The following is a 12,668-nucleotide window of genomic DNA, read 5'->3' on the forward strand; positions in this document are numbered from 1 at the left end:
AAATAAACAGCACCATAGGAAAGAACTGCTCAATTCATCCGCAGTTCAAATATATGATTTCATATATTCATAATTTCAAGTCGTTTTAGTCTGCTTTGCATGCACGCTCTTGTTTGCAGCCTATTGTAATGTTGTAACTTAGGAAGTATGGTTGTATTGTAACTTTGGTATTTCAACTGATATGGTCAGCTGCTACTGTCAGTTCGTTGGTGCAAAACTATAGGAGGTTCTATTGTGCTCGCTGTGTAAAAATAATTTTCCTCTATTTTACATCAGTAATACCAGTCATTTGTGGCTTTTCATCTATCCAATGTGGTTGGAGTAGTGTTTACTATTAATAGTACCCTTGCACACTGCACTTAGCTGCATGTTAAACATATTCAATATTAGTAGTGTGACCTTTGGCAGGAGGCAATATTATTAAGAGTGCTCCTGAATTTTTAAGATAAAGAAACCTCTTAAGCCAGGGTCACTTTTCAAAACATTTATGGAATGATAAATAATTTGCATAACTATTTAACTTACCTAGTCAGTTCAAATGACTGATGCTATTGTAAGCAGAAATTTTGGTGAAGTCAAATATATTCTGTTTTGCCAGCTGTTTGTGTAATTATTGTGTCCCTCAAGGTCATGAATGGCACAAGAGAACTGTTGAACAATAATTATTGCCGTTCCAATACTTCCTGTAGCAAGTTTTGTGAGGGAATGAAGAAACACAATTAAAATTGTTTTGACGCTAGACATTTGGGTAGAAGTTTACTGACGTTTCGGCAATGCTGCCTTCATAAGGGTGCCGAAACACCAATCCACAAATTTTACCCCCTAAAAGATACCAGGAGCCAGGTAACATCGGAAAGCTTTGCTTGAAAGTAATTCTTCTGATGAGCCACTGTTCATCCTTCACACTTATTCCCAGCTTTAACTCTTTCTTTACACACACAATGAACCCAACTGTCCAGCCAATTTTTTCTTGGGGAGAAGAGGTAGAGGATTTTCTCTGGCATTGGGTGAGTTGCTCTGGTGTGTTCTTGGGGGTGAACATTTTGATGCTTGATACAAGGTTTTTTTCTGGTGTTTGAAAATGTGTTATCTTCCCTCTGTTGCGAGGAAAGAAACTATAAAAGAAAGGGAGTTGACTGCTTGACAAAAAGACCATGATGATAGGATACACTATAGAAATTGTCACCACTTTTTGTACAAATACTTTATTGGCTCATCAAATATGCTGTTGTTTGTAACACACTTAACGAATACAATTAAATGTTAATTTAGCATTTTTAAAAAATACATGTATACTATTTACATAGTTCACATACATCCAGAAATACAAAACACTATCGCACAAGTTGAGAAGGACCAAATGTGCAAACAATGCAAAGGCCAAACAATATAACACTTCAGTGCTAAATATCTTTGGTTACAGGTAAATTATAGTATTAAAAACACAAACATCGTAACTAAACAGGTTTACAAATTATAAGAAAATTGCTTGGCATGTCCAAAACAAAATGTGGTTATGAAAAAGTATGTGAGCTTAAGCATACTTGATTATATATACTGGTACATTAAATAGTTTGTAATGTACCTACCTTATAGGACATTAACGCGATTTTTAAAAAATTTGCATTAATTTAAGTCACGTTAATTACTGTTAACGCGCTTGTGTTAATTAAGGTATTTGAAATCAACGCAACTTAAATTAACACAAATTGAAGGAAAAATTGCTTCCCAATAAAGGAAATTAACGCGACTCAAGAGAGATTAACATTTCAAAATGAAGGAAATTGACGCGACATACACAAATAAAAACACTTGTTAAGACAACTAAGACAAGTCTATTTCAACACTAGGTGTATAGTCCTAAACGTAGGGGGTTAAGAAAAGGAATTTGACCGCCTCAAGCGTTCTTCACAGATTCAGTGATACCGGCAGATTTCCCTGATGAAATAATGCCTTTTCCTTGGAGTCAAGAACGTCCGGACTGTATCATGAAATTGGTGCCAAAGTAAATTAAGGTCATGGAAATTAACGCTCCACTTAATTAATGGTGCGGAAATTAACGTCAAATTTCCTACAATAATGTAAGTTATGTAGCATTTTCTGATAATTTTGGGCTCCAAGCACAGTCAACTTCATATCTTTTGTTTACCTTTTAGTAACTCAAAGTGATAGTCACTCAGTTTATTGCATCTCAAAATCACCAGTCTAAAAATTAATTTTCAATAAATTGTAAGCTTATGATGACAGCAAAGTCAGCATAAAGAGAAGATTAAAAGCTCTGTCCTATAAAGAGGTCCTGCCAGGGGGGATCCTGTGTTACTGTCAAGCAATGTCCATGACTGGAACAATATCAACAAAACAAAAGAGATTCCTCCTTGCTGTTATCTTGGGTATGCTTGCTGTTGTTGGAACTGTTGCTGTTGCATTTGCAGTTGTTGTAGTTGTTGAATCTGTTGTTGAAGCTGTTGCTGCTGCATCTGTTGTTGCTGCTGTGCACCTCCGCCCCCAAGGTCTATTGTAAAGCAAATGCAGTTGATGGAGTCACACTCCGGCATGGCACAATTGCAAGCACAGTTGCAATCACCAAACTGAAAAAAAAAACAAAAGATCACATTTAACAAATGACTAAGTAGACAAAAATTTCACAAAGAAAAACTGACTGAATTGTGACAGAGTCATAACAGCATAACTACAGCTGGTAGATGTTTGCATGCATGTTATCCATGCTAGTTTTCCAAACAAATTAACTAAATTAAGCAGTTACCGGTAACAAGTGAAATCCTGTTAATCTCTTGCTAACAGTTCATCAAACTCTTGTTGTACATGTATTAATGGGTGACCATATTAATGAAATGGTTATGGACTAGTTCTTTCTCTTAGACAAAGGACAATGGCTATGGTAACAAGATGAAAGTGATCAAAAGGCAAGGTTTTACAGCCAAAAAATATAATCAACAACAATTCACAATGTAATGAGAAGGATTCATCTGATCAAACTTTAAAGTCATTAAATTTTCGGGGGCTTTGGTCCACCTTCATTGGAGTAAAATGAGAAGCCAATGAAAATATAGTGACTGTAAAGTTCTGATCGGATGCATCCTTCTTATTAAAATCAGTCTACCGATCACCACAGACAAAGTGAATTCACAATGTGTTAATGACTATAATGACATACCGCACACTCTGGACCATTGCAGTCTTGACACATTGCTCCCCCTGGCTCAGCATTCATGCAACAACAGAACGTGTCATCACACCACTGGAAAACATTCAAAAACAATGTTCAATTCCAGGTCTAACAAGGGGGTAATTGGGAGAATGTTTGAAAATTTTCATTATTGCTACAGAAATTGTTGTCACTTCCACACACCAAATAAATAGCCTTGATAACCTTTTTACTGTTATGCCATACACTGTCTGTATTGCACAGGTGTACCTTACATTTACTAATATAATAATAATAATAATAATAATAATAATAATAATAATAATAATAATAATAATAAAACATTTTTATAGCGCCTATCCAGGTCTGCTCTAGGCGCTTTACAAATCTATAAAAATTCGTTAAAATTAGCTGAATAAATCTTAAAAATTAAAAATGTACATTAAAAGTAATAAAAAGTAAAAATCGCTAAGAGTAATAAGTTTTTTTACTACTGACACTTGTTATGGGTTACAAGTTTAACGGCAAACACTGACCTATTTACCCATGTAGCAATCACACTGGACCTACAAACACAGCTATAAAACAATAAAAAATGATCATGATTATAACTCCCAGTTGTTTACCTGTTTCGTGGGACACATGCAGTCCAAACAAGACTTTTTGCTTGGTGTAGAACAGTCACACATTTCAGCCATCGATACAAAGCAGGCAGAAAGACAGCAACTCTCGGCTTCATTATCATTTGCACAACATCCACAACACAACTCTGATATCCATGCTGGACATATGCTTACTCCTTGTGACTGTTGATTTAAACATACATCAATAACTAATTAATTAATAATGGTAATAGGACTGAGTGGAGTCCAATTCAGTCTGTAATCACAAGAGTGATAAACAAAATTGAACAACCGCAAAGCAGGAGTTCGATTTCTTTAATCAGGAGACAGTATGATTACAGACCGAATTGGACAACACAAAGTCCCGTTACCAATTATCAGAACTGTGACAAAATTCAAGAAACAACTTAAGGGGCAAATGGTTAAGTCTTGTGAATACTGAAATACATAACAGTTTACTCAACAAAATCCACAACAGCAGCACATGCAAAATGAAGTGTACTGTCCAATTGCATAGGCATGGCCCTTTAACTATCCTATTTCACTATCCAGTAATTACAAGCATAACGCCTATACACAACAAATGCACTGTCCTATTAGTGCTCCAATCAGGCTGCTGATAACCAATCAAGAATTTTGTTGCAGTTTTGACTGATTCATTAATTAATTATTTATTCTTAAGAGTATGATGACTTGCCCCAGAGGTAAAAATAATGAAAATGGCCTTTGAAGTGAACATGGGAGTTATCAGTGCCAAACTAGGTCTCAATATTACTGGTTCGTCACATCTTGTTTATAATGGTTCCCTACTCTTAAGCTGCAGTGATTGTGCCTTCAAAATATTATTCTCCAGTAGAGGTTTATAAGGATACAGTCAACTCTCTCTAAGACGGACACCGTCGGGACCGGCCCCAACTGTCCGTCTTAGAGAGGTGTCCGCCTTATAGAGAGTCGAGGTAACGTGACACAAGAAATTTTGAGACGATTAAGCTAAAACGGCTATGCACAACGAATACACGTCTGTTTTTAGTTGCTTACGTTAGCAAAACCTATAAAGTGAAACAAAAATAATATCAGAAATTTGACTTATTTGTTAATAACAAACGGTAATACTGTAAGTAGAAAACTAAATCTTAGAAGTAATGCGTTTTAGCGGATTGTTTTTGGTAAGTTTGGTATTCTAAAGGCACTGACCTACTATTCTATATGTTGATAACAAGTTTTAAAGTATTTTTTACTAAAAAATAACTTTTGTGCATGTCCGTTGGTGGTTTCAAAGTGTCCGTTGTCCGTCTTAGAGAGGTGTCTGTCTTACAGAGAGTATTCTTACAGTAAAATGACTGAAAAACGGCAGGGACCATAACCAGGTGTCCGTCTTATGGAGGTGTCCGTCTTAAAGAGGTGTCCGTTAAGAGAGAGTTGACTGTGTTTTTACTAATCTAAAGGTGGCTTATCATGCCAGTACTAACTCTGGTCTCTACAGCATAAAGGGACTTTCAGTATTGGCACACCCTCCTGAATAGGATAATTGCTCATTACATGTAAATTTCTACATGATATTGATTATCGATTAATTATTATTTATTAGCAAAAGCCCTTGTTGCACTGCATTTTCATCATGTTGCCCCAAAAAATTCACTGGAACCCATTTATACAACTACAGTCGAAGCTCTCGTAAGCGGACACCCTCGGGACGCGAAAAAAGTGTCTGTAACTGGAGCTAGCCACTTACGAGAATGGTTCTTGTAAGCGACCACTAGAGGTGTAGGGGAAAGATGGCCGCTTACGGGAACTTGCCAAGCTAACAATAACCGGAAGGACGTGGATGACGACAAAACAAACACTAAAATATGGTTCTGTAATTACTGTAAAATCACTGTGACGAAAGGCGATATGAATTTGATTTACTAAAACAAGATACAGAGGTAGTTATTACGATTTTCTTTGGGGTGTCCGCTTACGGGAGCTTAAAAACAAAGAAAAAGTGTAAGTCGTAATCTCTGAAAGTGTCCGTGGCCGCTTACGGGAATGTCCGCTTATGAGAATGTAAAAATACAGAGTTTGTATGGGAGTTAAAACGGGGTTTCAGACAAGGCGACTGTAAGTAGAGCTGTTCGCTTACGAGAGTGTCCGTTAAGAGAGCTTCGACTGTAGGTGGAAAGAGTCACAGAATGAGTTTGGTGACTTTCTCAAGAACATAACACAGCCATGGATTCCAGCCAGCCCTCGAACCTGGAGCATTTCTAGAGGGGCTTGAAGGGGTGAAATGGCAATTGGGATTTGGGCAAATTTTCACTGGGAAAATGGGATTTGAGTCACTGGGACTGGAAATCACAAACGGATATGCTGATGTCTGATCTCATCCCATGACTCTGATTGTCAAGCGAATTGAGCTTTGGGAAATACGCTATACAAGAACCATTACATTACATTACATTACTTTTACTTAAAGTGTCTATCCAGCCTACAGGTTTTTTGTGGTTTTCGTATCTCTTTAATGCATAAACAAGTATTCTAAAAGAAATTTTTGGATTCCGCCACTTTTTCGCTGCAAAATCAAGCTTTAAAGTTCCCGCTTTGGCCACGCCCAAAGAAGTTGACCGCGTGATTGAGGATTGGTGATGAGTGACGTCATATCAGGAACCGCTCGAAGCGTTTGCATTTGTTTATTTGCTTGACAGCCACAACATAAGGTTTGTTTTTCCCAAGAATTCTTCGAGTTTGGATGGAATACTCACAAGACAGCGATTTCGTATCTGAAGAAGACGTGACTAGCAGTTCATCTGATTCGAACGAAGAGATTGAGTCCGGAGAACTCGAATCATTCGCTTGCACTGCAGTAGAAGATAAGAGTAACAAAGAAGAACGCGCTTACTCTCAAGAACCTCTAGCGGACGATGCATGGATAGAAGAATATAATCGAGAGAAGCAACTTATTGAAGAGAGGGAACGAAAATTACAAAACCAGCTTAACAGAGTCGTGGAATTAGACACATACCGGTATATAGATACTTTTTCCAAATACTCACTCCGCGCGTTAAATTTGCATTTTGTACGCAAATTCACTCCAGAAAGCTTTGAATGAAAACTTCACGCGTCGCGAAACCTACAACGACGGACGGAAATCGATCTGCATTCTCAGGCTGTATACCTTTTAATTTTCATAACAGATGTGAAACGAAAATGAAAACAATATAACGAATAGACTGTAAGCACTATTATTCCCGAAAATTGCCCTTGACACTCACACAATGCATTGACTTGAAAGTGGTATGCTTGTTTGTTTTGAATCGAAACTTGTCGCGTCGGTAGATTTGCGTATGTTGCAAATAAATGTGCCCTTAGTTGATACGCAAAAGATTAATATTAATAAACATGTTTATTACTTTTATTAGTCCTTCTTGTTACAGCCTAATAAAAATACAAGCGACTTTTCACGCGTTTAGAAATGCCGACAACACGCGCTTATGATAAGTGCGACTGATTGTCTCAAAAACGATTAACAAACAGTCCTAACCTATCGATTTTTTAACTTTTATAACTTAGAAAAACTTTTCTTTTCATCGTGGCAATGCTTACTTTAGGCTGTGAAAGCTTTGATAAACTTTTCATTGTACGCACTTTAAACAAACAATAGCGCTTGCAGAGACCGATCGATAAAATTATAACTTTACATGTATGGGAGTTGAAACCCTGAAAAGCTACGTACGAGCGCAATGACTTCGATTATAAAGATCACATTTTAATAAGACTTTATGAACAAGACTTACAAGAAACAGAAATAGAAATTCAAGCGATATTCGAGAGAGAAATAATTCGCTTCACCTTGACTGGTCGACAAATCGAACGTCGCTTCAGCTACATGTTATCTTTGCTTGGCGACGCTTGCTCGCTTATTATTTCTACACGATGGTTGACAATAGGCAATAAAAATCTCTTGGGAAGTTGGCGACATTTACTTGTAGTTTTTTAGGCGTCTAGCGAGACGCGTGTCTTGTCGTTCGAGAACAGCGGAGAACAGACACTCAGTCAAATGAATAATGAGTAATGAATACCCGATGACGACTTCGACTGGACAAAGTTAAGTATTCCGGTGAAATCTTGGCACAGGAACAATGCCAATTATCATTTTAGATCAGCGACCGTTGGCATTGAAGATTTTCAAAGGAATGTCTTCTTGTAATATCCCTGGGAGCGAAGTAGCAAGCACAGACGGCAGACGAGGCACTCGGATTCCACTTTGCACGTTTTAACTTGACGAAGTCCATCTACTTTTTCCTTCTAGCCTTTGCTTCTGTTCTCATATCACCGCAAAATGCAGCGCAATACCCTTTTCTTCGTTTGGAGTATACAAGCATACCACAACGACGCATCTATCTGGTATATTTCTACCGCCAGTATCTCCTCGCTATTACAGAAGAAATGCTGACTTCAAATGGCGGCAAGATTTCGCGGTTCCTGATCTGACGTCACGGCCGGTCTGGAACCCAGACTCTTTCTGGTCTTGACTCCCGGACAACGTCTTTGGGCGTGGCCGAAACGGGAACTTTAAAGCTCGATTTTGCAATGAAAAAGTGGCGGAATCCAAAAATTTCTTTTAGAAAACTTGTTTATGCATAATAGAGATACGAAAACCACAAAAAACCTGTAGGCTGGATAGACACTTTAACAATTAGACTACGAGCCTGAGTTTTCTAAGAGCAAATAGTCAACTCGGCTGCGCCTCGTTGACTATCGCTCATAAAAAACGAGGGCGAGTAGTCTAATTGTTTTAGTAGAAACTCTAAAGAATTGCCGTCCAAAACCTACAATATTGTGCACTTTGAAGACAAAAATCAAGAAAATTTACTGCTTAAAGAGCTACGCCACGCGACTGTTTTCTATCGGCGAATAGAAAACAGTGGGAGAACCAATCAGATTCGCGGATTTCCAATAGAACACAGGTGAGTTTCTACTAAATTACATTACATTACATTACATTACATTAAACAATAAAACTGGGATTGGGATTTAGAAAATCGGGAAAATAATAGGCTAATAGGCCACCACGTCTTCTGCTAACAGAACTAACCTTCAAACACTGCCTGATTATGAGAGCAATAATCACAAGAGCAAGGTATGATCCAACAACTATCATGACAATAGCAGCTGTCGACAATGCCGGGTCACTGTCATTTGGATCTGGAGGCGGCTGTAAGATGTAACAAATAAAAGTAAAAAAAAAAAAGTAAAAATAAATCAAAAAACAGCCCAAACATGACACAATGAGAATGTCATGTTGCCGGTTACAGATTGTCTATACTGGCTAATGAGTACAGGGGTGGATCAAGAAAATTCAGAAGTGGGGCAGGCATGATCATTTCAGCAAGGCAGCAACTTTTCCCCATACCCGCAACAAACTCTCAAAAGATGGTTGGTTACATTTTTTTAAACAAATCCAAGGAAAAAGGGGGGGGGGGGGGGACGCAGCCCCATTGGCCCCCTGCTAAGTCCACCCATAGAGTAACATGTTTGTCAGTCTGGGGGTATGTCTCCTTTAACTAGTATGTCAAGTACACTTTAAATGATGAGTTTCTCCAAAGATTGGACATCTGTAGTACACCCGAATAAAATGAACACTATTCACCATTTTTGGCATTAGAAATACAGTCTGTGGTAGTCTATGATAAACATATTAAAATCTGACAACCTTCAACAAGCTAAATGCCTTTTTTGAGAGTTTGGCGGTACATGGTGAAATTTAAATCTTCTAATATCCGTCTGGTAACATTTTCTGCAACTTCTAAAGTTCAAAGGTTTTTGTCAATCCGTAATTTTCGGGTGATTCGAGCTAGATCTCCGATCGTGATCCCACAACAAAAGTTAGCTAATGTCTTTCGTTTCGTTGGTAACCCACGAGCAGTCTATTGTGCAAGGTAAAGATAAGGATAATCCTAACAATATTGAAGCGTTAAGCCCTGAGCTAACCCTAGCTAAGCCCTAACACATTCGCGCGGACTGCTACAAAAAAATAAAGAAGCTGGAATTTTCCCCAGGTGGATTGCAAAATGAATGCAAAAGAAGCGACGGCTGCTATTGTAAACAATGTCTTCGTAAGTAGGTACTTACCCGAGTTGTTGGAACCACCATGGTAGACCTCTTCTTTGCTTTTGTCTTTGTATTTAGGGTTTAGTTAACAAACAAACATAAACCATATTTCCTCAAAAGCTTAAATTGCTTTCAACTTCTGTTGATCCCGTTCCACAAAAGCAAAATTGTTATCAGTTGTTGTTTTGCAAAGAACCCCCGACAGTCGAGATCACAAGCACATCTTGCGGGCGAAATGCGGGATTTTGTCTTGGCAGAATAGATCACTATTCACCAAATACCACTGTGCAAATTTAAGTCCAACAGCTAAAACAAAACTATTTTTTCCGTAAACGACTGCCAAACTAACTCTGCAAAACAAATATTCTCAAGGCGCGCGCTTGGTCCCAGTTCTCTATAGTCTTGCCTCGTTCCCGCGCCCCTCTCGTGGCTCCGATTTCTTCGCAACTTATATCCCAGCAAAAGATGCTCTTTGATTGGCTCATTTTAGCAAAAATCCCGTTGCAAGTTTCGAATGGCATGTCGCATGCAGCGAAACGTAACCAACATTTTCTTGCATTGCAGGTTGCAAAAATGGGATGTTACAGGTGAATTTTTTGGCAACAGCAATGCAACTTTTGTTACTTTAAGTAGGAAGGAAAATTGCATTGTTTAACATGGCCGTAATATAAGACCAAATGTTTCGTGACTTTTTTAAATCGCAAAATGAATGATGTCATTAAAAAGAAAGTGGCTTATTTAATAAAATAATTAACCTGCGATTAGGCGTTTTTTTCCCTTGCAAAGACGATATATTAGACTCACTCCACTCGGGTATGTGCATTTGCGCTTGCTCGTCTCGGAACTAGGTATATCCAGATTACCACATATCCTAGCAAAGGACAGTTGTTTCGTGTCCTTGGGGCTCGTCAGCACTGCGCAAGGCATAGTGGATAATGGGAGAAAATTCGTATTTTTACTACTCAGTACTGGTACTGACTGATTTATGGTGCGGCTCGATTACAGAGTGCGTATCGCATGTATTGAATCACTGAGGTGGGAGGAAAAGAACTTTCTATCATAACTAGTATACACTGTGCTTTTCGCAATCAGGTCTAATCTTGTTCCTCATTTTAATGATAGAAGTGCTAAACAAACTTTATAAAGTCGCGAAAATCAGATTACAGTGAATATCATAAAACCGTGAACACTTTTATTGATCTTGGATACGAAAATTGTTGCAGAAAACCATCGAATGATAGCTCAAAATGGCGGAAAATGTTCAAACATGGACAGTGATGGAATAAAGAGTTTTTTGTACAGTTTGACAACTAGTTTCTCTAATTTTTCTTTCTAAGTGTCGCCATATGTATCTCTTCCTTTATTAAATCGCAAAACTTGAGACCATATTTAAACAACAAAGGAGTTTTCTGCAAAATCCTTGCACTAAAAAAAGGATCAGGAATAGAGAATCAATAATGTCAATCTGAAAAAACGCTCTTTAAACCAGAAATGCAAGATATTCCATTCGGAAAGTTAGCCCTCCCTGAAAGCCAAAGAAATGGTTTAATATTCTCTACTTAGAATTACCTGACATGACATTTTCGGCAGAACTACAGGTAAGAGTAAAATCAAAAGTTGACGCAGGGTAAGGATCGGTGAGAAAGTCCCTTCTTGTTCTCACTCCCCTCCCCCACTTTTTTGCGCCGTTCCCCGTTTTTTTTTTTTTTTTTCGGGGTGGTAGCCTGCGTAGCTGGCGGGAGTCGAGTGCGAGTGCTTGCTTCGAGCCGGCGAAGCCCGCGTGCGTGAGCGGCGCAGCCGCGAGCGAGTGAAATTCCCGCCTGCCACATTATTTGGGGGTTTTGCTTGCCGCCCACTTTTATCGCCTTTGATGATCTAATTATATAAGCCAATCAGAGTGTGAGGTGTAATACGAAACTCTTCTTCGCGGCTCCGCGGTTCCCTCTCTTTGCCGTTCGCCGGCCCGTCTCAAAGCAAGCACTCGCACTCGAATCCCGCGAGCTACGCAGGCTATCGGGGTGGGGGAAGAGGTTTTCGCTTAACCCCGATGTATGGGGGAAAGTGGGTTCTGTTTACTGTTCGTAGACAAACCTTATGGGGCTAATTAAAACAAGATCGGTTGGGCGGTCGGGAAAAGAGTTGGCCAAAACAACAAGAAACAAGCAAACCTGAAACACTATAATCTTGTTTTATTACATTTATTGTTGTGCTATTTGAAAGTTCAACACCAATAACTGAACACTACAAATACATACAGTGGAACCCCGATATAACGATATGCCAAGGGAGCAGTAAAATTATATCGTTATATCGAGGTATCGTTATATCGAAACTCCCGATATAACGATATGGGAGAAAAATAACCGAAAATATCGTTATATCGGGGTAACACTGTAACAGGGAGTCACAAAGTTGATTTAATATCATTTACAGAATTACTTCTTGATATTCCCAACAATTTGCATGATGATAATTTTCGTCATTTTTGTATATCATCGTACAAAGCTGTTTACAGAAACGTTAGAGATCACTCAATAACTGTAATATTATTGCATTAAATTCGATGTTTTACAAATAAATTGTGACTGAACTGATAATATCGTTATATCGGGAGGATTTTACGCTCGGTCCGCTAAACTCTCATCGTTATATCGGGAATATCGTTATATCGAAGATCGTTATATCGGGGTTTAGTCCCATACATTTTACTCTAACTTTTGCCGGGACCTAGAATATTCATCGTTATATCGGGAATATCGTTATATCGAGGATCGTTATATCGGGGTTCCACT

The 12,668-nt window shown here is 38.4% G+C and overlaps 1 protein-coding gene across 1 annotated transcript; it reads right to left on the reverse strand.

Moving 5' to 3' along the window:
* Positions 1-2,333: 2,333 nt before the first annotated feature.
* Positions 2,334-10,233, reverse strand: LOC144640552 (uncharacterized). Its single transcript, XM_078499661.1, has 5 exons — positions 9,898-10,233; positions 8,861-8,980; positions 3,793-3,972; positions 3,176-3,259; positions 2,334-2,588 (listed from the first exon to the last, which is right to left on the reverse strand). Exons 1-5 carry the CDS (start codon positions 9,916-9,918, stop codon positions 2,382-2,384), a joined length of 612 nt encoding a protein of 203 aa, XP_078355787.1. The 5' UTR covers positions 9,919-10,233; the 3' UTR covers positions 2,334-2,381.
* Between the last annotated feature and the right edge of the window lie 2,435 nt (positions 10,234-12,668).

This window comes from Oculina patagonica, unplaced genomic scaffold, assembly GCF_052425735.1.
Source record: "Oculina patagonica isolate OP01 unplaced genomic scaffold, crgOcupat unplaced345, whole genome shotgun sequence".
Classification (NCBI taxonomy): Eukaryota; Metazoa; Cnidaria; class Anthozoa; order Scleractinia; family Oculinidae; genus Oculina; species Oculina patagonica.